This window comes from Chiloscyllium punctatum, chromosome 14 (assembly GCF_047496795.1).
Source record: "Chiloscyllium punctatum isolate Juve2018m chromosome 14, sChiPun1.3, whole genome shotgun sequence".
Taxonomy (NCBI): domain Eukaryota; kingdom Metazoa; phylum Chordata; class Chondrichthyes; order Orectolobiformes; family Hemiscylliidae; genus Chiloscyllium; species Chiloscyllium punctatum.
Window position 1 is genome coordinate 29,580,333 of NC_092752.1, and position 24,998 is coordinate 29,605,330.

The following is a 24,998-nucleotide window of genomic DNA, read 5'->3' on the forward strand; positions in this document are numbered from 1 at the left end:
TGAAATCCAAACTGAAAGGGACTTCTCAAAAAATCTTTGTTCCAAAATATTACTACAAATGGCATAAAGAAAAAGTTCCCTCAGTGCTTTATTATTTATGCATTACCTAATATGAGTGATGCACTGTAAGGACCAGGCTTGACCTGGGTCTCTGCTGATTTAGCTGACAAAAACTGGGAAGATAGAGAAGTACTGCAAATAGGCTTAACAGTCTGAATAATGAAGATTAAAATCAGACTAAATTCACATTTTCTGGTTGATATTCAATAATGTCTTTTGGAAACTTGTTGGACTATTGAGCTTGGCTGTGACATGCTCGTAGATTCGCTGACCAACACTTGACTGTCATATGAGGAATTACCATTGGCTAGGTGACCAAAAAATGACAAATGCCTATGAATGATTCACCTGCATTAGACCCCTCAGGACAGAAGGAAAGACAGTGCATTAATATAAATATAATAAAGTAGATATTGGCAGAATTATCAGTGCTGAAAGAGGTTGCAGTTTTTTGAAGATCATTGTAAGCATTTTCTGAATACAAATGTATTATACTATAATTGTAATTAAGTTATTTAAAATTAAATACACAAAGGCTCTTTACATGATGATTCAAAAATATCAGTCTGGTGAAGTGCATTAAATATTAATCTTCTGTAAAGTACCATGTATTAATCTTAGGTCATATATAATAAAAGGCATTAATAGATTTGTACTTCTCCAGGATATGTTCACTTGCATAAAAATTTGTTCTTGAATGAAAATTTATTTTGTGAATGCAAAATATGATTACAAACACTCTTACCAATAAATCCAAGTTGCGAAAATTCCAAGGTCAGCCAGTCATCTGAAGGCTGCTGTTCTGCAAAGTTCATCATAGTTTGCAAGTAGTTGGGTGTTGCTATAATATCATCCTCCAACTGTTACATAGACAAAAAATCAAGTCATCGGTTTATTGTCATGGAATGAGTAATATACTTAAAGCAAACATGGAGTGTTTTAATTTCCTTGAGTGGTTAATTGTTTAATACATTATTTTTAAAGTTGGACTTAAGTGTTTTAAGTCCAACAACACTTAAAAGTAGATATGTCAACAATTCATCAAATAGTCCACAAAGAAAATTTGCACATGAAAAATTAACCAGTGTACTACTGGAGAAAACTAATGTAGTTTGTTTGCCTTTACTTTCTGGCTGCTCAACCTGACACCTGTCCGATATCCGTCATCTTAAGCATTCTCTCCATCCATCACTGGTGCAACACAGGAAGTGTGCTTTTGACAGCACCTCTTAAATCCCTGATCTTTAACACCTTCAACATGCTTTTGTAACCGGGACTATGCACAACATATAACAATTTCCTGATTGAAACCACAAAATGTACATTCAAATAGCTATTTATTTACTTCCTACTTTTTTGCATCCATCTTCTTATTTTTGAAAACATAAATAATTGCAGTTTTCAGCAATTATCAAATTTTCAAAATGTGTTTTAGCTTCCATAGCACCTGCAGTTTAATTACTTTTTTCTCATACATGTTGACTTTGTTGTTAGTTACTGAACACAAAATAAATAGATAACAAAATACAAGCAGTGCAATTTTGTAGAATGAAATGCATATGCTTTAACTACATTCATTGTGGTTCATATTATGGTACCCTGGCTCTTAATGTATTGTATTTTCAAATAAATGTCAAAAATTAAAATCTGTCACATCTTGTGTCACTTCGCCATCTAACAGAAGAGTTGTAACCTTTCCTCGGGTATTGAAGATCCTGGTGATGGAGGTGGAAGTCCTGCCTGCTGAGAGCTGCTGGCTAATCAGTACTTCAATGCTTCTGTAGAAATCAATGAGGCCAATGCAAGTGGGGTTCTACACCACATAAGGCCTCAGATCAAGGACATACAAGTGATGGCAGAAAGGGGGTTGTGGAGGAAGGTGTTAGCAACAATACCAGTAGTTGACTTTCCTCAATTTGGCACTGAGTGCTTTTGAATGAGGTGTTGTTACACAAACCTGCAAACAAACATAGGAAGGTGGCTTGTTGTGGTCCCCTCATGGCAAGTATTTCATCTGCTGCTGGGCTAGCACCAGTGGTATCTGGATGAGACCTTTTAGTGGGTATTAATTGGGATGGGTATTGACTGGCTTCTGTTCAGCTAAATACCTGACACCATAAAAACTGCCATGGAGTAAGGCAACAGATTCCGTAAACCGATTTTGGACAGGATACAGAAAAGATTCATTAAAATTATATCAGAGTTCATGGGATCCAATTATGCAGGTTACACACATTTTGTTTGTATTGTCTTGACTTGAGAATGTTGAGGGTAATTTATTTAGGTCTCAAAATGATAAATGAATTTAGTAAGAAAGGTACAGAAAAGTTGAATTTTGTGGTCTGTTGCAATAGATGGGAGTTTCTGAGTTGTAGATGTGTGGATTATCGACTTTCAGCAGCTTTAAGAGACCAATTGGCCATTTAATGGCCACTATGTGGGTTTTCAGTCAATGAGATTTCTTCAAGTTGTGCTGACCAGCCTCCAGCTTTTACTTCAAAACTTTATTGAATTTAAATTTCTCCATCTGCCATAGTAGATTCAAGCCACTGTCGATAGAACATTAGCCTGCCACTCTAGACTACTGCTCCAGTTAGATAATCCCTATCCCACCAACTCCTTTTAATTATTTTGACACTGGGATCAGTCTTAGAATTTGGACATGTGTCTGCAGCCACTGTTTCAATGGGTACTCCTGGTTACTCAGTCGTCATCCTTCAAATGCACGTGGTCATATAAACATCGCTGGCACCTAGCAGTTCCTGAGAAAATAGAAATCATGGCTGCTCCTTCCATGCAGGTTGAAGACTAATTATATGTTGATTGAATGGGAGCTGTCTTGTCATTGAACACCTTGGCTAGCCCGCTGTACCTTATAGCTACATGAGAATAATCAGTTGTGCCTCACACTCTGTGAAATTCCACCATGGCAGCAAAGCCTCTGGATCTTTGTGTCTGTCTATTGCAGTCAGTGGGGAAGATTATGAATTGCCCTGTATGTTTGAACTTGACAATATAAAGACTTTTGGACAATGGTGCATGGCAGGCTGGGTAATGCCACTCAGGACCTATGTGCAGCTTGGGATGAGATGGAGTCAAAAATTTCAAAACCACTGTGACTTTCAGTGTATCCAACACTGAATGCTTCCTTCACCAGCCACCCACACTAAAAATCACACACACTATCACCCACGCACACAAACACACTCACCCATCCCACACCAATCCTAAACACACAACTACACTCACTGTCACACACACACACACACTCGCATTGGAAAACTGAGGTCTGCTCAAGGTTGCATCGCTTATTCATCTGCATGTCTACCCTATATACTCAATTGTCTGGGTACAGTTCCATCTTTACCTCTCTGGCTAATGCAACCTTTATTCCACAGATTGAGCTCCTGCATGCACTTGCTTTGACCATACTTATGTTAATGCAGGAGCAATGTTCCGAAAGCTAGTGCTACCAAATAAAATTGTTGAACTATAACCTGGCATTTTGTGACTGTAACGATGTTAATCTGGCCTCCTATCTCGCCTTTATCTTATATTCTCTTGCTCACTAGTAGATATATTGCCAACAGAAATAATAAAGCTCATATACTATAGGGCATAATGTTGCAATGATGAGATATTACTAGATGCTATCAGTTTACAGATAATGTAATTCATAAGACTTCAGATAATGTCCAAGATTCTAGACTATCCACAGTATATCCTGCTGAAGTTAGGTGCAGAGCCAATATCTTCTATATCTGCCTTTAAAGTCAAATGTGAAAGAAACTGATGTTTTCACCTGGCATGTTTCACATGCTGAGCTTCATGTATTGTTTCAGTTGATTAGGCTGTTAATATTAGCAAGCCATTAATGGCTCAATTGAAAATGGGATTGAGCTCTACCCACTCACTAAATTATGTGATCAAATGTGGCCAACTAATGTGATCATATTGAGATCATACCCACATCATCGCTGCAGAGTGAAATTGTCCAGTTCTCATAAATTTCAGAAACTGTCCTTGTGTGAGGAATTCAAAAAAGGATGGCTTAATGTTTCAAATTAGTATTGGACAATTTAGAAGTGAAATCAGGATAATTCCTGCTGTGGAGGAATTGCCCTAAGAGCAAAGGTAAAACATTTTGGAACTCAACTCACTGGAGTTTAGAAGAATGAGAGGTGATCTCATTGAAACATTCTTAAGGGGCTTGACAGGGTAAATGCTGAGAGGATGTTTCCCAGCATCAGACAGTATAGGACCAGAGGGCATTGTCTCAGAATAAAGGAACGCCAATTTAAAGCTGAAAATGAGGAGGAATTTCTCTGAGTGGTGTGAGCCTTTGGAACTCCTTGCCACAGAGAGCTGTGGGGGCAGAGGCCTTGTGTACATTTAAGGCCATAATAGAATGATTCTTGATCAGCAGGGGAACAAGACTTACAGGGAAAAGGCAGGAAAGTGAAGATGAGGAATGTTCACTCAGCCACAATCCTATTGAATGTTGGGCAGGTTCTAGAAAAATCTTTGTGTTTTCTAGCTATGGGAGATGGTCAGAGCCAGGGAGATGGTGAGGGTGAAAAACAAAGAGGCAAGAGACAGGCAGACATCCTGACACAGAACTTCATTAACAGTACAACACAAACACTGCCCCTACTGCCCTGGGAGGCAAAAGGACCTGACAAAAAAAAAGGAAAATAAATATTAAACAAGAAGGGTGGGTTAGCAAATTTGCGGACGACACTAAGGTAGGTGGAGTTGTGGATAGTGATGAAGGATGTAGTAGGTTGCAGAGTGACATAGATAGGATGCAGAGCTGGGCTGAGAGGTGGCAAATGGAATTTAATGTGGAACAGTGTGAGGTGATACACTTTGGACGGAGTAATCGGAATGCAGAGTACTGGGCTAATGGTAGGATTCTAGGGAGTGCGGATGAGCAGAGAGATCTCGGTGTCCATGTACACAGATCCCTGAAAGTTGCCACCCAGATTGACAGGGTTGTTAAGAAGGCATACAGTGTTTTGGCCTTTGTTAATAGAGGGATTGAGTTCCGGAACCAGGAGCTTATGCTGCAGCTGTACAAAACTCTGGTGTGGCCACACTTGGAGTATTGTGTACAGTTCTGATCACCGCATTATAAGAAGGATGTTGAAGCTTTGGAGGGGATGCAGAGGAGATTTACTAGGATGTTGCCTGGTATGGAGGGAATGTCTTGCGAGGAAAGGCTGAGGGCCTTGAGGCTGTTCTCGCTAGAGAAAAGAAGGTTGAGAGGTGACTTAATAGAGACGTACAAGATAATCAGAGGGTCAGATAGGGTGGACAGGAAGAGCCTTTTTCCAAGCATGGGGAAGGCAAACACGAGGGACACAGCTTTAAAGTGAGGGGAGATAGGTATAAGACAGATGTCAGAGGTAGGTTCTTTACTCAGAGGATATGGAATGATATTGCCTGCAATGGTAGTAGATTCGCCAAGTTTAAGTTCATTTAAGTCTTCATTGGACAGGCATATGGATGTAAATGGAATAGTGTAGATGGATGGGCTTCAGATTAGTACGACAGGGTGGCGCAACATCGAGGGCCGAAGGGCCTGTACTGCGCTGTAATGTTCTATGTTCTAATAAAGGTCCTGACAATCCTTATTTTCAGTTTCAGTCGTAGAGTTGTAAAGTCCATGCTGAGGCTATCATGAAGGACTCTCCTCCCTAGCCTCAGCCCTCACCTAAGGTATATACAAACATTGAAATTATATTTTGTCAACATGAAACACTGTAATTACACAATCCGTGGAGATACTGCAGTGTCACCAAAATTAGAGAACTCAATTGCAGTTGGGAAACCATAGGTGATTAGGAGATAGTGAGGACTGCAGATGCTGGAGAGTCAGAGTCAATAAAGTGTGGCACTGGGAAAAGCACAGCAGGTCAGGCAGGATCTGAGGAGGAGGAGAGTTGATGTTTCGGGCAGGATCCTGTGGTTTCAATTAAGAGTATGAGTACAATTTGTGATAAAATATATAGGTAAAGGGAGCAAATATATGATTTTAAAAACCAGGACTGAATATTGATTATATACACTGGTCCATATACTCTCTGTCATCTAAAGCTATTTCAGTTCAAGGGTGCACTTGTTAGTTCATGGCTTTTAGCAGAGTTTAGCACTTAAATATTTGTGGTAATCCTTTTACAATGCTGATTTGTTAATTTGGATAGTGTTTTCTATGTGTACACATGTATGATTGACTACTATGCTGTACCATTACAAAATTTGAATAGTTGTCAATGATTTTAAAAAGTTCCAACTAATAGTCCATTGTTTATATTCTGAAAAAGATCTTGCTTTCATATAGAGAATAGAAACAGGAAATCCTGCAATTGGTGAGCAGGCCAGTCAACATCTACAGAGAGATGTACAGAGTTATCAACCCAAAGTTTAATTTTGTTTCTCACTCCACTGATACTGGCTGACCTCCTGAGTATTTCTAAAATATCCAACATTTCTTTATATATTGGATTTTCAGGCATTTGCACTTTTTGGTCTTTGCAGTATGTAGGACCACGGTTAAGGCTGTATTCCCTTTTAAAATTTAGCCAAAGGGTATATTTTATTTGAACTATTATTTCATCATTCAAGATATCGTGCCCGTGGGCGGCACGGTGGCACAGTGGTTAGCACTGCTGCCTCACAGCGCCAGAGACCCGGGTTCAATTCCCACCTCAGGCGACTGACTGTGTGGAGTTTGCACGTTCTCCCCGTGTCTGCGTGGGTTTCCTCCGGGTGCTCCGGTTTCCTCCCACAGTCCAAAGATGTGCAGGTCAGGTGAATTGGCCATGCTAAATTGCCCATAGTGTTAGGTAAGGGGTAAATGTAGGGGTATGGGTGGGTGGCGGGTCGGTGTGGACTTGTTGGGCCGAAGGGCCTGTTTCCACACTGTAAGTAATCTAATCTAATCTAATCATACCATCTGAATTACAAGGAGCAATCAAAATGACTCATAACAGGCAGAACCAAGTTTCAAATTATTTGTTGGTCATCAAACTCTTTGAGATTAAGTTATTGACTTCTGTAATCCTTTGCTGCCATATTATGTAATTTAATCAACTTTTGCCAGTACTGCCTCCTTACTTCTGAAGCAAAATAACATGGAGTCTCATAGAATATCAGTTGACAAATTACAAGTAAATTGACAATTTGTCTTGTATTATAGTGCTTAATTGTTTCCCATATTTGAGTAAAGACTGATGTATTTTTTTTAAAAGCTAGGCAAACAGAAACAAATTGACTTTGCCTAGCAATTACATATAAAGTTCCTCTTGTCTACAGATAAGGCAATCTGGAATCCTAAAGAAACAAAACTGCTGACAGAGTACAAATGTGGAATGAAGGAGGACATCAATTTTAAACCTGCTTAAATTAAAATGGAACTGGCAGACATAGTTGGCTTGATATTACACTTTGATGAGGAGGAACAGAGCCTTTCAGTGCATCCTTTAAATGTTAAATAAATACATGTAGCTCTTAAATAAAATCAACAATGTTCAGAACTTTGCTCACAATCAAATATCTTAATTTTAACTTGAACAGAAATAAATTGGATAGTCTAATAAATGAGATATAAACATGAAAAAGGTTAAAAAAAGAGTGTGAGAACTTTTTAAGATTGCCTTCAAGGTACCTTTGGTTATTGTGAATACACACAGTGCTTTAGGTGATTGGGATTATTTGATTAATGAAATATTGGGTAGCAATAAATAGGGAATAGATGGAACTAATCTGTGGAGGAGCTGCAAGACTGTATAATGAAGGGATCTTGTAGGGCTGCAGTAATGTGCCTACCATCTGAGCCAGTAGACCCAGGTTCAAGTTCGAGTTCCTCCAGAGGTGTGTAGTAATGTCTAAGGAGGTTGATTAAAAGACTCTATCACTAAAAAAGCTCTGTTACCAAAGAAAGCTGCCTTGGTTTCTGTCTCACTGACTGATCCAGATCCGATTTGACATTCTGTGATTTGACTCAAAAACCATCTCTGCTACCAATGTCAAACCAGATTCAAATTAGTCAGTGAGACAGAAACCAAAACACAAAAGTTGCTGGAAAAGCTCAGCAGGTCTTAAGGAAGGGTCACCGGACCTGAAACGTTAACTCAGATTTTTCTTCACAGATGCTGCCAGACCTGCTGAGCTTTTCCAGCAACTTCTATTTTTGTTCCTGATTTACAGCATCCACAGTTCTTTTGGTTTTAGAAAACAAAACACCTTTCTTTGTCAGATACGGTTTTGAAGAGGTGAAGACAGGAAAATTATAAGTTCATTACAGTCAGAAGGTTGTTACTTTTGAGAAGAATAGCTGAAGCCAGGTGTAAAATGTTGGGATACAGTTTTGCATGGAATTCTGTGAAGCTGAACCTTATGATTAATAGAAAAATTAAACACTTTTATAGACATGGGTTACATTTTTACCAAAGGAAAAATAAGCTTGAACCTCAGCAGGTTTGCTTCCTACGAGATGTGGGATCAGATATAAAGTATGCTTAGAGCTACCTGCTCAAGAATTGGTCAATGAGGAAAGTTTCAATAGTCCACAAACATTTGTGAAAAAAAACCAAGAAAGATGATTTGGCAAAATTGCGCAATTACATTAGAAAATTACATATTATTTATAAGTTTTTTAAGAGCCAGCACAGCCTTAATTACAAAAAAGACCAATCAAATGTAATAAGGTGATATGATTTACAGCAGGTTAATCCAATGATATTTCCTGGGAAAGGGTTCTTAATTACAAGAAAAGTCCAATCATCTGGAATATGGTGACATGATTGACAGCAGGCTAATCCAATGATATTTCCTGAGAAACAGATTGTTTGATGCACAAAATCATTCCATGCTTGCTAGTTCAAGGTTAGCTCAAATACCAAATCACTGTCTTATGATTTATATTATGAAAACTCCATTGTTTTTCTCTTATCTCTAAATACAACCAACTCAGCAAAGCATCAGTTCAAGTTCAAAGTGTCAAAGAAAAATCTAAAGCCATTTTGTTATGTTATTTTAAATTGAAAAACCATTTTGTGCTTAATAAAAATCTACATATACATGTTGCTTCTGACAACAACCCAAATTCAAATTTTACATCATCAAGGAGGGTCTGGACAGTTCACAAACATTTGTAAAAAAACATACAAGAAAGATGATTTGTTAAATTCTTATGAGCCTTTGTTGAACTTTAACTAAGTTAGAAAGGTAGGCAGTTTTTCCATCGAATACTTTACAATGGAATTTAATAAACTACATTCAAGATTGAAGATAATCTATTTGTTCCTTTTCAACTCAATAATTGATTTAAATTAGTAAACTGTGCTGAGCTGTTGAACATGGATAGACTCCTAGTATGAAATGTTGTTAAATTTTCAGATATCAAAAGTTTTAAAAAATTTCTGGGAAAACATTCAGTCTCAGCAATCTTTCTCGTTCAAACAGGATATTCAACAGTATTCAACATAAATAATCACAATTTCAATAGAGACCAAGGTACAGGCAGAAAGTGCAAAGGAGAATCATAACCAACAGGAGTGAAGACCCCTGACGATGTTACTAGGAATTAGAAACCTATTATAAAGGAATGAATCCAAGAATATCTGGGTATAGTCAGCAGGTGCTTTAGACATGACTCAAAATACCATCACAGAATTTTAATGATGCAAAAGGAGGCTATTCAACCTATTATGGAGGAGAGCGCAAGCACTGCACATGCTGGAGATCAAAGTCTAAAAGTGTGGTGCTGGAAAAGCACAGCCGGGAAGGCAGTATCTGAGGAGCAGGAGCGTCGATGTTTCAAGCATAAGCTCCTCAGCATTCCTGATGAAGAGCTTATGCTTGAAATGTCGACTCTCCTGCTCCTTGGATGCTGCCTGAATCGGCTGTGCTTTTCCAGTGCTACACTTTTACATTCAGCCTATTATGTATGCACAGGCTCCCAAAGCATTTTAACTTAGTGACAACATCTTGCCTTTCCCCCATAACCCATAACATTATTTATATAGAAACAATCAGCCAAAACCGTCTTGAATGTCTCAATTGAACCTACCTCCATTATACATCCAATCAATGCATGCCTTACCCTAATTCATCGTCAAGTGAAAACATTTTACCTCATCTCACATTCACTTCCGGCAAAACAGTATAAAATTCTGCCTTTTAGTCTCAATCCATTTATGAGTGGAAACAGTTTCTGACTATCCAGAATTCTCGTGATTTTAAAAACTTCTAACAAATCTTCTCTTAGTCTTTGTCTCACTAAAGAAAACAATACCAACTTCTTTAATCTATCCTGATAACTGAGGGGTCACATCCCCAGGACCATTCTTGTAAATCTGTTTTGCACTCTTTCCGATGCATTCATAGCTTTCTAGATTGTGATGACCAGAACTTTACATGATGCTCCAGCTGAGGTCTAACCAGCATCTGTTATAACTTCCCTGCTGTTGTATTCTATGCCCCTACTTATGAACCCTAGAACCCTAGTGCTTTATTGACAGCTGTGTATATTGGTCATAATTTATGCAAATATACACCCAGGTCTAGATGTTCCTGAATACCCTTTAGAATGGTACCTTTTATTTTATACAGTCTCTCCATGTTCTTTATTCCAAGGTGTATCACCTCATACTTCTTCACATTAAACTTCATCTGCCACTTATCCTCTCCCTTCACCAACTTGTCAATGTACTTCTGAAGTTCCATGCTGTCCTCCTCATAATGTACAATTGTCTCAAGTTTGGTATTTCAACCCCAGGGCATCAATGTGGACTTCAACAGTTTCCTCATTTCCCCTTCCCCCACCTCACCCCAGTTCCAAACTTCCAGCTCAGCACTGTCCCCATGACTTGTCCTACCTGCCTATCTTCTTTTCCACCTGTTCACTCCACCCTGCTCCCTGTCCTATCACCTTCATCCCTTCCCCACTCACCTATTGTACTCTATGCTACTTTCTCCCCACTCCCACCCTCCTCTCATTTATCTCTCCACCCTTCAGGCACTCTGCCTGCATTCCTGATGAAGGGCTTTTGCCTGAAATGTTGAATTTACTGCTCCTCGGATGCTGCCTGAACAGCTGTACTTTTCCAGCACCTCTAATCCAGAATCAAGTTTGGTATTGTTAGCATGCTTTGAAATTGTCCCCTGCACACCAAGGTCGATATCACTTATATTTACCCGGTAAAGCAATAGTCCCAATAATGACCCTGGTGGAATTCCTTGGAAATTCCATCGGCTTCTTCCAGCCTGACAATTACCTTTTAATTATTACTCTCCAGCAACTTCTGTTTTGGTTTTACACTATTACTCTCTATGTCCTATCCCTCAGCCAATTTTATTTCCATATTGCTACGCTCTCATTTATTCTATGACCTATTAATTTCCTCACAAACCTGTTATATGGTGCTGTATCAAGTGCCTTTTGGAAGTCCATGTATATCACAAAAATAGTCTTCCTCTCATCAACCTCTCAGTCACCTCTTGAAAGAACTTCTGCAAGTTAATTAGATGTGATTTTCCATTAGCAAATCTATGCTGACTCTTCCATTGATTATCAAATTAATCCACATGTTTCCATTGACTGTTAATTCTATCCTGAATAACTGTTTCAGGAAGTTTTCCCACCACTTCAGATAGAATGACTGATATGTAACTGACAAATCAATCTTTGCAACTTTTTTGCAATTCTGGCACTATCCTAAATTCATGGAAGATTGAAAGGTAATTTGCATAGCCTCTACAAATTCACTCTTACTTCCTTCATTATTCTTGGTCGTACTGCATCTTGTCCCGGTTCTTTTCAACTTTAAGTCAATACATTCTCCTCATCAATTTTAAATTCTTCTCGCGACTGAGCTTGTTCCTCAACTACTATTGTCTCAGCAGCATGTGCCCTTGCTGGTAAAGGCTCTTTGTTTAAATACCCTTTTGTCCCCTAATCAGCTTTACCCCTCTTTTCACCACTCTTTCACTATTGATAGTCACATAGAAGACTTTGGGATTTCCTTTAATCCAATTAAATGTTCTAAAAGAAATAACAGGGTTTATGAAATTATGCAAGACATTGGGTTAAAAAGGAAAAAAATGGTGATAATGATCAAGGATAGGGAATTGTGCTAATACGGGAAACTTCAGCCCAGACCTATTCAATTGTTACAGACTTATTCAATTGTGCTGTTTGCACAGTCAATGCCTGTCCACAGTACATATAGAGTAAACTGGATAAATGTTATTTAAATAATAAAGACCAAAGTAAGAGTATAGAATTTAAGAGTTCATCTGCTTCAGGTGTGGATACAACAACATGCTGAAATCACTAATAGGAGTGACGATTCACTGTAACTTAGCTGGAATGAACCATTTTATCAGCACATACTGCAAAGTGAAATCCTCTTATTGTTAAGCAGGCCATCAATAAAAAAGGTTCAAGGGGAACTGGACACAGGACACGTCTAGGCAATTGTTTTAGGGAAGCTAATTAATTCAGTGATCATAATCAGTACTTTATTGGAGGCAATAAATGTGTAAGTGGACAAGGTATTGTAGAAATGGAGAGGGAAATTCAAGCAGATTACCCTCCCCTCTCCTCCCCACCCCACCCCACCCCACCCCATATGATCAAGCTGCTCTTTTATCTTATTGTGGAGTATTGACAATACCAAATTTATCTTTGTATGACATTTTCTTTCTTTACAGTTTTGCCAATATTCACCCACTTAGTTTGACAAATGTTTTGATTCACTGTATTTACAATAATTGATGATGTTAAAGATGCTATTGTTACTAAACTTAAAATTGCATTATTCAAATCATAGGCTGAGATACGTTATAGCTGATTGAAGTGTCTTAATCGAGCTATGCTTAAACTACAGCACTCATTGCAAGCATTTAAAATCAACCTGCATTTTCTTGTTAAATGTTTAGTTTATTTATTTTGAGTATTATCTCAAATACTTGTTAAATGGTAAAAGAGATGATTACTGAAAAATCTTCAAATGCTGCAGAAAAAGAGCAAACATTTGTCAGCTTACACTCTGGTAATAAATAATAAGTATTGTGCTTCATAAATACGTTTGTGTTTTTTATACGAACTAAGAATAAGGATGCTAAAAGCAGTTGTCAGATCTGATGTTATAAATTTCTCTTTTGTTTATTTGCCAAAAGCCCTGTTGAATAAAGATTGTAACTGAGCGACCTGAAACACTTTGAACTTTAGAACCCCACAATTATCATGAGGAACTGAAGATACTTTAATGGGCACAGGGAATAAAAGCATCTCATTTCTTCACAGAAGGATCATATGGCCAGCTATTATTATTGCATCATGGCTACATTATTAGTCTCTTGGCAGGCTTCTGAGAGACTCTTTTTTTTGCCTTCTCAATAGATCTTGAGAGAATGTGTAACGCTGCAGCATTTGGATTAGTATAGATATTAATTGCTTTTAAGCTGCTTTGGCCTTTTATTGACAAAGACATTGTAAAATGGGAACAAAATACACAGAATTTGGGCATGTGGATACTCAGTCAAAATGAAAGAGATGAAAAGAGATTGTGAAGGTATGTGAAATGCACACATATAATTTGTTTTCATTTGAAGTATAACACAGTTTTCCTGCTGTCAAACTGACCGTGCACAGCAAAGTGTCAATCCTGCAACAATAGAATAATTAGCATAACATTTCTGCATTGTGACTTTATCAATCCAACTGGAGTTATACAGGCTAGCAATTGCAAAAGCGCATTTCTATGACCTGTAGCAGCAGACCGATTAGTCACTTTGTTCATGAAGCAAATCCTGATTCTTGGTTTTACAGGTTCATTGAAATCCTTTTGTCCCATTTCTGTACGATCTGCTTGCTATTAGTTGGTTACTGTCACTCAAAACAATGTAGGGGTGACGAGTAGATGGTTCTTTAATCGTGACTTTCACAGGACACTAGTTTTTGTACTCAAGCTGGTACACGAGCAACATAGCCCACAGGCACACATCAGTTCTCAGTTCACTAGCACACCATCTTCCACTAGTGCATACAGGCCAGCGTTGAACTGCTTTTAACCCATTTTCTTGGTGTATTCTTAAAAGGGGAAGACCCAAACTGTATCACTTCCTAGACAGCTGACCTTTTTCCCATTATATGTACAGTTTGGGACAACTCATGATCATCAAGAAAGTAATAGTAAGTATCGTTACTAGTGCTATCAAGCAGTAGTTGTTTTAACAATAACATGTACACTCATTTTGGGTTCCAAGAGGTTTTCTCAGCTCCTGAGCTTGGTTCAAACATAGACAAAAGAGCTGATTTCCAGACATCAGGTAAGGGAGACTGCTCTTGACATCAAGACTACTTTTGGCTAAATGTGACATCAAGGCACCCTAGCAAAACTAGAGTCAAAGGGAATCAGGCAAAAAAATCTCACCACTGGTTGGAGTCATGCCTAGCACAAAGGAAGATGGTTTGGTTGTTGGAGGTCAGTCATTTCAGCTCCAAGACATCTCTGCAGGAGTTTGTCAGGGTAGTGTCTTAGGCCCAATCATCTTCAGCTGCTTCATCAATGATTTTCTCTCCATTGTAAAGTTAGAAGGATCCTTGATGATGACTGCACAATGTTCAGTACCATTCATGACTCCTTAGATATTTCAGCAGTCCATGTCCAAGTGTAGCAAGACCTGAATAGTACCCAGTTTGAAGCTGAGAAGGGGCAAGTGCCAGGCAATGGTATCATCAAATGGAGAGAATCTAGCCATCGCCCCTTGACATTTAATCACTTAACCTTTCCTGAATATCCTCCTTTCAATATTCTGGATGTTACCATTGATCAGAAGCTAAACTTGACTAGGAATATAAGTGGCTACACGAATAGGTCAGAAGGACACTTGCAGCAAGTAACTCAATATCTACAAGTGAACAGTGTGATGAAGTACTTCTCATTTGCTTGGGTGAATGCAACTTTAACAATACTCAAATAGCTTGAAACCTTCTGGGACCATGTGGTCTGCCTATTTGACATTGCATCCACAAATATGCAATTCCTCAATCACTGATGCTCACTATCAGCAGTATGTACCACTTACAAGGTGCTCTGCAGAAATTCATCAAGGCTTCTTAGTCAATACCTTCCAAACCCATGACTACTGCCATCTAGAAGGACAGGGTACAGCAAGGAGATGGAAACAACATCACTGACAAACTCCACTCCAAGCTACACACTATTCTGATTGAAAAATATTGCTGTCCCTTCAGTGGCCTTGGGTCAAAATCCTAGAACTTCTTTTCTAAAGGCATTATGGGTTTTCTTAATGTACATGGACTGCATTCAAGGAGGCAGCTGACCATCAACTAGGGCAATTAGGGGTGAGCAACAAATGCTGGGCCAACCTGCAAAGCCCCACGTCCTATGAAATAATTAAAAATAACTTCCAGGAGATTGCAGTTCATTCATTAATACATTGTTCTCCTTTGAAGTACATTCGTTTGAAGTTTCCGTGACATCAGGTATAACATTCTAGGTTTCTGTTCCCAGGCAATTATTGAATTTATGTCCACAGACACTGTAGCAGTCTTACTTAAAATATACATGCCAGAATGAAAAAGCTTGAAATGTTTATAGTGATCCAGAACTATGATCTGTGGTCATAAAAGTATGCACATTCTCCTTCTGTCTACAAAGAACAGGGCTGTGTGAATTAATATACGTAGCTTCCAATTCACTTAAATGTGCTGAACTGCAGGACCAACTGATAACCCTAAATTCGTTGTCAGTATAATTCTTCACACACTCAGGATCGTGTAACAAATGTTGTCCAATGGCAAAACCACATCCAAAGTTGGACACTGTTTTGAGATTTGCAATCATGGTCTGTTGCATATGATGAGTTCATTGCTGTTATGAGCAGCCAAAGGGAAATGCTTTTGATACGATCCACCCCCAATCTTTGTGATGTATGGCTTACATATCGAGCATCATACTGGCACTGAAATTCATATGTCATATTACCTGTTTGTGTGATAGGTCGCATCCTGTCAGTGGTGAATGCCATTTATGCTGTGACTGCATAGGAGCAGTGTTAAACAGTTCTCCATCTGTAGCTCACACTTTTGGAAGACCTTGCTTTTTTTTAGGTTAATTTGAAGTAAACTGGATATATGTCACGACCAAAGTTTACAGCCTTATATTCATTCAGAACTGCACAATATACAGCAAGCAGTGATCTAATCAGAGTATCCATTGTCCAGCAGGATGGCTTTTATGCACCCCATTTCAACAACAATCTTGCATGGTGAACAAATGACTCAGATCCAACACATATAGTGATGAGTGAAAGTAGGTTTGTAGCAGATAGTTAAAGAGAGCTCCCTAGCCACTTTCTTAACCAAGACATCAAGGAAAATTCAACTGTTCCATTTTAAAGATGGATTTGACTGCAGGCTTGGGCCTGTGAAGTGTTATGAAGATGTAGGTGTGTACTGTACCTTTAAAAGAGAATGAAAGTTAGCAAGGACTGACTAAAAGCACAGAGTGTGCTGAACAATTTAAAAACAAAGAAAGCTGGAGTTGCGTTGCCATGGTACACAACAAATTCAAAATCAGCCAGTTTAAATTATGCCCCAAGATACCAAAATCCAATTGAATTTGAATTTTAATGTTTTGATGACATCAAACCAAAGGGACGGTCCAATATTTTGGGGTATATAAGATCAGGTATTTTGAACTATTGGCTAGAACAGCAAAGAGCGGCCAAGTACCAACAGACTGCTACCAGAATAGCTTTCCTGTCCATAAGAAAAATTGTGCAGCAGAAGAACAAAGAAAAGATGACCTAGGGAAATCTACAAAGGAGAACTGACCCAGCTGGCTGGTTTTGAAACATGACTTTTTTTTGCAAATCTTAAAAATTGGACCAGTATTATAGAATGGGAGGTAAAAGATAGATTTAAGAGCAAGGACTTGTAAACAGTTGTTGCCTAATATTCTCTCTTGGACTTAAAGAATAACACCGTTAAACTTTTCTTTAAGTAGTGATATTTGGGATAGTTCTTTGCCACTCAAAATTTAACAGATTATAGCATGAGGTGGTCTTTTCTGTGTGTCTGATTTAAATTAGTAGACGGGTTTACCCCATGTCATAACAGAAGACATGTAAGGAAATTATTACATGCAGCTGCCAATTGAAAAATAGCACATGAATCATCTATTTATTGGAAAAGTGCAAGGGGCAAGAGGTTGGGTGACAATCAAACACAAATTTCTCATGCAACTCAGTAAACACATTTGTAAGGCTTAGCTGGGATTACATGACAACTCTATTTACTTGGGCATACATGATGTTACTAAAGCAGTTCAATTGTGTGAGTTGGAGTTAATAAATTCAACGAATACTAATGAATACAAGGACACTGTTTCTAGATTGTCATGATAATGTTGCAAAGCAAACTCATGTGACATACGAAAGTCAGACAAGTCATTCAAAATGCTGCAATATGCATGCATTAGATCCACTTTCAAGGGCTTTCAAGGATTTACCATCTTTAGTGGACACTGGCTAGTGACACATTAACTGGAAGTAGACAAGTTCAAACTCAGCAAAAACCTCTTTATGTTTGATGTGTGATAAAGGCATACCGAACTGAAACTCTGCATGAGGACAAACTTCTCACCTGTGGAGAACACAGAGAGAGATTTATTACATGTTTTGGAGCCTTGTTAAGTACATTACCGAACTGATTCCATTTTAGTGAGTTTACATTGTGGATATGTTCCAAATGCAACGCAGGATTTTGAAGCCTCAAAACCAACCCAGTCATACATATCTAATTATCACCTTTGAGCAAGTTTCCTACATACACAATGCCAATGTGCTCATTCAACTATCTGCATTGCAATTCCACTGTATATCAAGGATTAGATTCTCATTTATTGGAAATGGTCATTGCAATGTACCTGTGTAGCATAGATTTTAATTTTTCATTATTTTGTAATTTAACTAGGCTTATTAATCTTGATTAAATCTGCTTTGTATAGATAATCACCTCTGTGTTTAATAATTCTGTGAAAGCTATATGAAGCTGTGCATTTTCTGAAAGTGTAAGAGTAACTGCAAATCTTCCAATTTACTGCGATTTCAGGCACTTAAGATGCATAGTTCATTAAAGTCACTACTCAATAAACATAAAGTAGAGAAGAATGAGTTGCAATTAAGATCATTCAGATTGGTCGGTTGATCAAAGACAGAACTGGAATCCAGTCAGTTACTTGTTTCCTGTCCCCATTCTCTCTCAGTGTCTCAGAAAGATGATTCTATGTTTGAGACCAAGAATTAAATTTGAATCATCCCTATGAAGGATATATTCATCACTGAATCCCTGAAAAATAGGGAATACAATTTAGTTTACCCTCAGGACCAATTCAGGTGAGGTTTCTTAAGTGGTGGGGTCAGTTAGTGGAAGTAATTATGATTAATCCATTATGATTTTACAGTCTAACATTTATAGTGAGCTAATAATCCTAACAACAATTATGAGCAGTGGGGGCTGAATTGCAACCCTGCTTGAAGTGGGAGACCAAATAATTATAATACTGCTGCTTAAGGAAAATATGAAAGACATAGCTGTTAAGTTATAATAATGGTAAACATGGGTTATCAATTTTCAATTTCCAATTTCCAAGAACTTTGACATCTGAGACTGTCATGGAATAACATTATTTTTAATAAGAACAAATACTAATCTAAAATGATCGCTGTGATCACTTGACCACAGATTGAGGCAAGTCCAAGGGACCAGAACGAGATTAATGAAACCAGCTGCACTGAAGTTGCTATTTCTAGCTAAAGACAATGAAATCAGATAATGTTTTGCTATTCATTTGGGGAATGTGGGCTTCATTGACTGGCCAACATTTGTTCCCCAGCACTAATTCCCCCTTGGGAAGGTGGTGATGAGCTGTATTCTTGAACTGCTGCAGTCTAACCACTATCAGGAAGGCAAATTCCTGAACTTTGACCCAATGACAGTGACTGAACGGTGATGTATTTCCAAATCAGGATGGTGAGTGACTTGGAGAGGTGGTGTTTCTATATATCTGCTGCCCTTGTCTAGATGGTAGTTACCATGAGTTCATAAGGTGTTATCTAATGAACTGTGGTGAATTTCCTCAGTGCATTTTGTCAATGATGCACTCAGCTGATACTGAGATCTGTGGTAGAGCAGTGAATGTTGTGAATGTGATGCCAATGAAGCAGACTGTTTTTTCCTGGATAGTATCAAGCTTCTTGAATGTTGTTGGAGCTGCACTCATCCAAGCACATGACAAGTATTCCATCACACTCCTGCGACAGCTATGTGCAATAAGGAAATAAAATGTTGGTTGTGACCCACTGACAGGGTGTTGTAAAGTTTGGAAGGACTGGGGAAGAATCAAATCATTCCTCTAACCTGTATAGGACCTAACTATAGTCATTACACTCTAAAATAGTTCAACGTACATGAAGTACTTTCTGAGATATGTGACCTGATGTGCTATACTAACACAGAATTATTGTGGTAATAATGATAAGGAGTAAAATAAAATTGAGACTTATTAACTAATATTAACTCCAAAACAGCCTCAAAGTCCAGTACAGTTACACAGAGAGCTTTTGTACAGTCTGTAGAGAGTTGGGAGCTCCTTCTACCTCATGCTCACACCTTACCAACCCACACAATTTCAGCAAGTATTTTATCTCACTCCTGCTTTAATCGATGAATTGATGATACCCCCATAGGAATGCATAATTTATTGTTCAGGAAGCACTTACAAATTGGAAAGCTGTTATAAAGAGACTTTTAAAGTGACATTATGAGCTAATACTAATGGCTTCTCACAAACTATTGATCAAACCCTGAAAGGTTCAACTTATCAATGACTGTAAGTGGTTACCTTCTGATTTTGAAATTGACACCAAAGGAATAAAAATACTGTAAATATTTCAGTGAATTGGAAAGGTCCAGAGATCTTCATCATGGAGTTTGATCACGGAGAACTGTTTTGGTTTTATCTGCAGGTAGATAATTACACTGTACAATGGGCACTTACTAATGGAGGGATCTTCAGTCCAGCTACTACACCAGCTGGCTGCTGCTAGTCATCTGCCAGTGAGTGCCAAAAGCAGTGTACAGTTCTCTTTGGCATGAGACTGTCACTTACCGTACATGTTATTGGAGGTTGGGGTGTGGGTGTGTCTGAATTAATTAACTTCCTGTAATTATGGTGATTTATTTTAGAATAGATTTTGAGGTCAGACATTAGAATGAATAAGTTTGTGTGCATCACCAAAGGATTATTTTGTTTATCATAGATTGTTTTACAATCTAGCAACATAAATAATTGAGCTTTAAGGTTTGTCAGATAATTATGGAATTTGCTTTTTCAAGGGAAAATACTCATTACTTAAAGAGGAAAGCCTTTTGTTTCTAGTTTTTACTTTTCAGGTTTGGGTAATCCTATGAAGTCCTTGGAATAGCATATCTGTACAGACCTGTGCTACTGAGAAGATAAGGAACATAGTGAATCATGTTACTGCAGAGTGAGGATTTAGTGTTAGTCCCAGTCCAGAAGTGTTGGGACATAATTTTGAGGAGGCTACTTAATGCTGAGTATATTTAAGTAGGTGTATGATAACTCCAGGAAAGAACTACCTGTAGTTCTAGTATAAATATTGAAAGTGACTTAAACTAACTGACCTGATAGGTGCAGGATTCTGGTGTGAGTATTGTGTATATGGTATTTTTGGATACTTACAAAAACTTTTTTTCCCTTTGATTTATAAAAGTATGTTTTGGGATTAATGGGATTATACTTTTACTGTGTATTTAACAAAAATTAATTTACATTAGAAGAGGATAGCCTGGATTATTCTATTTTTTATTAATTTACTTTGTTAATAGATTTGTTTCACTATTAAAGTACAATCTGGGTACTTATATTTCAGTGCAAGGCCAATTTGTTAAAACCAAAATAGGATCTGTCAAGCCAGATTCCTGCTTGCCAGTCAATACAAACATGGCTAATTGAACATTTAGGTTATGGAAGTAAAGTTGAGGCAGAAGATGAACCATTATCCCATTGAATGGTGAGGGAGATTTCTTTTATTCTTATGTTTTAAACATGTCAGAATGCTGCTGTCCAAAAAGATACATTTAAGTCAAATGTTTGCTGAAACCTGACACTATGTGAATATTTTCCATGCAGCAAGAAAAATATGAACTTTGTTGGCAGGACCCACCAGAAGAAAAAGTCAAGAGAACTGATGAATGAGACACAGTGCTCTGACCCATCTTGTATACTGCAAAATTGAGCTCCAGTATAGCCAGTACACTAATTTCGAGGATTACTATGATTTCCCTCTAGGATCGATCTTCAGGTAAGCCATGCCTACAGCCAAATCCTCACTGGTGATCCTGTTTTGGAGGATTTCAACTCTAATTTTTAAAGTTTTCTTTGGCATTTATGCTACGGAGTTGATTTTCTTTGTTACATCATCCTGATGGAGCCATAGGTAATCATCGTGCCTATTAGGCAACCAAAGGGAGAACAACTTGTGGCTTATTGGTGATGGCATTGCAACAGCGTTTCCTTATTCTTCTTCCAGAAGAGTGAAAATGAGCATTACTGTACTTTCATATGAGCAACTGACAATAGCAGGCAAGTGGCTTGGCGAATAGAATGGAGCTATCAATGTCACTCTGCATACTTTCATACTTCACAAATTAATTGCATAGTGTTGAGATTCACTAGAAAGTGTATGATAGCAAAAAGTGCAAATTTCAAAACATCAAGCATGGAATATTAAGACAAGTTATCAGCAATGTTTAAACACAAGCCAGACATGCTGACACAGTCCCATAGACTCACTGCTACTTCCCACAGAAAGGATATTTTTGTTTACTAGTTTTGCAGAATTGATCTCCGATTATCAGTCTGAGAGAAGCATGTCTGCCTTAACATTTCTCATAAAAAAGCTTAAAAACTGACAAAATCCTGGAGTTTGTTTTTGCAACCTGGCTAGGGGAGTAGCTAGCTATTCTCATAGTAACATGAGATTATTAGATAAATGTATCCACATAGCTGGGCACTCAGATGATATTCATACAAAGTCTGAACATATTTCTCTAGAAAACCAACAAAAGTTGACTTACATTTCACTAAAGCAGAAAGTAACTTAATAAACAAATGCATAAGAGGCCAATGAAAAACAAAAAAAGGAGGTAAGTCAGGATACCCCAAACATAGCTCATGGGCTCCATACAACCCTCAAATCCTAGCAATTGAGGCCTCAAAGTCCAGGTATCTCAGCTGTACTTGCATTAATATTCCTTATTCTCCAATTTATCCTGTTTGAATATTATATATCTTGTTGTTTAGGAAGAGCTTTTCTCAATACCCTTGCCTCATTAGACAATAAATCCTGAATTAGAAGAGATCTATTAAGAAAGAAACAAAATTAACACAATCAAAACTGAAAGTGCTGGAATTAATCAGAAAGTCGGGCAGCACTGTGGAGAGAAACAGACATAACCTTCATCTCCATCTCAAACATTATCTCTGTTTCTATTGCCTGATGGAGTAGTTACAAAACCTTTTATTTATATTTAAGATTTTCAGCATTTTCATTTCAGTATTTTTCTTCTGTATCAGCATGTTAAGTCAATAATCTTTCTTTAGAACTAAAAAGTTTAGAAATAAATTGATTTCAAGTAAGTGCAGAAGAAGCTCCAACATGGCCCGCTCCCCACTTTGTTCTCCTTATTTCCCTGCCCCTTTTATCCTGTCTGTCCACTTACTCAGATCTTCCAAATCTGGTGGAAAGTCACTGACTTTACCTGGGCTTGATATTAACTGCAAAATATGTTGAGAACTGTGGGCTGTAGGGAAGAGGTTGTTTCAATATGGTTAAACAACCTAGCGGTAAATATAGCAATTTATTGATTTTTAATACTCGCTATAGTCCACTATAATTTTCATTCAAAATTTGGCATGGCAAGGACCTGCATATGCCAATCTCAACTAGTCTTGTAAATTGGAAATATTACATTTGGCTCCCACATCCAACTCCTTAATATTTAATGCATATACCAGGGCCTGAGTGCTGATCCTTGTGGCACCGACTAGTCATGGCCTGCAACATGAGAATGACCCATTTATTCCTAATTTCTGTTTTCTGACTGTTAGCTAATATTTAATCCATGTCAATACATTACCACCTATACCACATGCTTTAATAATGCTAACCAATCACCTTTAGGGGCCTTATGAAGATTCAAATGTAGACGAAGAAGGAGATATTCACAGTTATTCACCCTCATGGCCAGATTTTTATCCACTCCTTTGTCTGTCCAACTGTTCTTCTCTCTCTTTGGGCTCTATCCCTACCTATTATTCACTCCTTAATCCCTCCCCCCATTCTATATTCTGCAGATAAGCCAACATTTTCCTAGCTACCACCAGTTCTGAGGAATGGTCACCAGACTGAAATGTTACCTCGGATTTCTCTTCACAGATGTTGGGAGACAATGTGGATGCTAGAGAAATCAGAGTTGATGAAGGGTGGCACTTGAAAAAGGACAGCAGGTCAGACAGCATCTGAGGAGCAAGAGAGTTGACATTTCAGGCAGGACCTTTCTTCAGGGTGAGGGAATGGGAAGGGAGTTGAGAGATAAATGGGGAGAAGGGGGAATGGGGCTAGGGAAAAGGTAAGCAATAGATGAGTGAAGGTAGGAGGTGATAGTGATAGGTCAGTGAGAAGAGCAGATAGGTGGGAAGGAAGATGGATAGGTAGGTCAGGTCAAGAGGGCGGATCTGAGTCAGAGGGTTGGATGTGGGAAGGGTGGGGGGAGGGGAGATTTGGAAACTGGTGAATTCAATATTCATGTGATTGTCGGCTCTCAAGGTAGAAAATGAGATGTTCCTCCTCCAGTTTGTGGGTGACCTTGTGCAGGCTGTGGAGGAGGCTCAGAATGTATATGTCCTTAGGGGAGTGGGAGGGAGACTTGAAGTGAATGGCCACAGGAAGGTGGGGTTGGTTAGTGCCTACAGACCAGAGATGTTCCTTGAACCATTCCGCAAGTTTGCGCTTGGTCTCTTCAATGTAGAGGAGACCACATCGAGAGCACCAAATACAATAGATGAGGTTGAAGAATGTACAAGTAAATCTCTGCAGGATTTTAAATGATCCTTAGGTGAAGGTGAGAGTGAGGGGGTGGGGGTGGGGGGTGGGGGGAAGAGTGTGGGTGCAGGATTTGCATCTCTTACAGCAGCAGGGGAAGGTGCCAGGAGTAGAGAGGGGGTGAGTGAGGAGTGTGGGCCTAATGAGGGAGTTGCGGAGGGAATGGTCCTACAGAATGCAGATAGGGATGGGGAGGGAAGTATATGTTTAGTGGTGGGGTCTGACTGAAGGTGGCAAAAGTGGTGGAGGCTGGATTTGGAGATTGGTGGGGTCGAATATGAGGACTGGGGATTCTATCTGGAAGAGGAATACCTCGTTTTCCACCTCGGAAGCCTCCAACGACAAGGCATCAACATTGAAGTCACCAGTTTCCAAATCTACCCTCCCTTCACCCCAACCCAGATCCAAACCTTCGACTCAGATCTACCCTCTTAACCTGTCCTACCTGTCCATCTTCCTTCCCACTACCTGCTCCACCCATCCCACTGACCTATCAGTATCACCTCCTACCTTAGTCCACCCATCGCCTAACTTTCCCCAGCCCCACACCCTATCCCACCAGTTATGCCTGAACCCCTTTCCCCCTCCCCAGCCCTGAAGAAGGATCCTGCCTGAAACGTCAACTCTCTTGCCTCTTGGATGCTGTCTGACCTGCTGTGCCTTTGCCAGCTCTACACTTCTTCACACACGCTGCCAGACCTGCTCAGCTT

General features: G+C 38.7%; 1 protein-coding gene across 5 annotated transcripts in view; it reads right to left on the reverse strand.

Annotated features, from left to right (window-relative positions):
- LOC140485692 (alpha-1,3-mannosyl-glycoprotein 4-beta-N-acetylglucosaminyltransferase B-like) overlaps positions 1-24,998 on the reverse strand; it is a 242,426-nt gene that overhangs the window by 43,733 nt on the left and 173,695 nt on the right. For all 5 annotated transcript variants that reach the window (XM_072584115.1, XM_072584112.1, XM_072584111.1 and 2 more), the window contains one exon: positions 806-920. In XM_072584115.1, the coding sequence (XP_072440216.1) occupies positions 806-920 (115 nt within the window). The remainder of the gene's footprint in view (positions 1-805; positions 921-24,998) is intronic.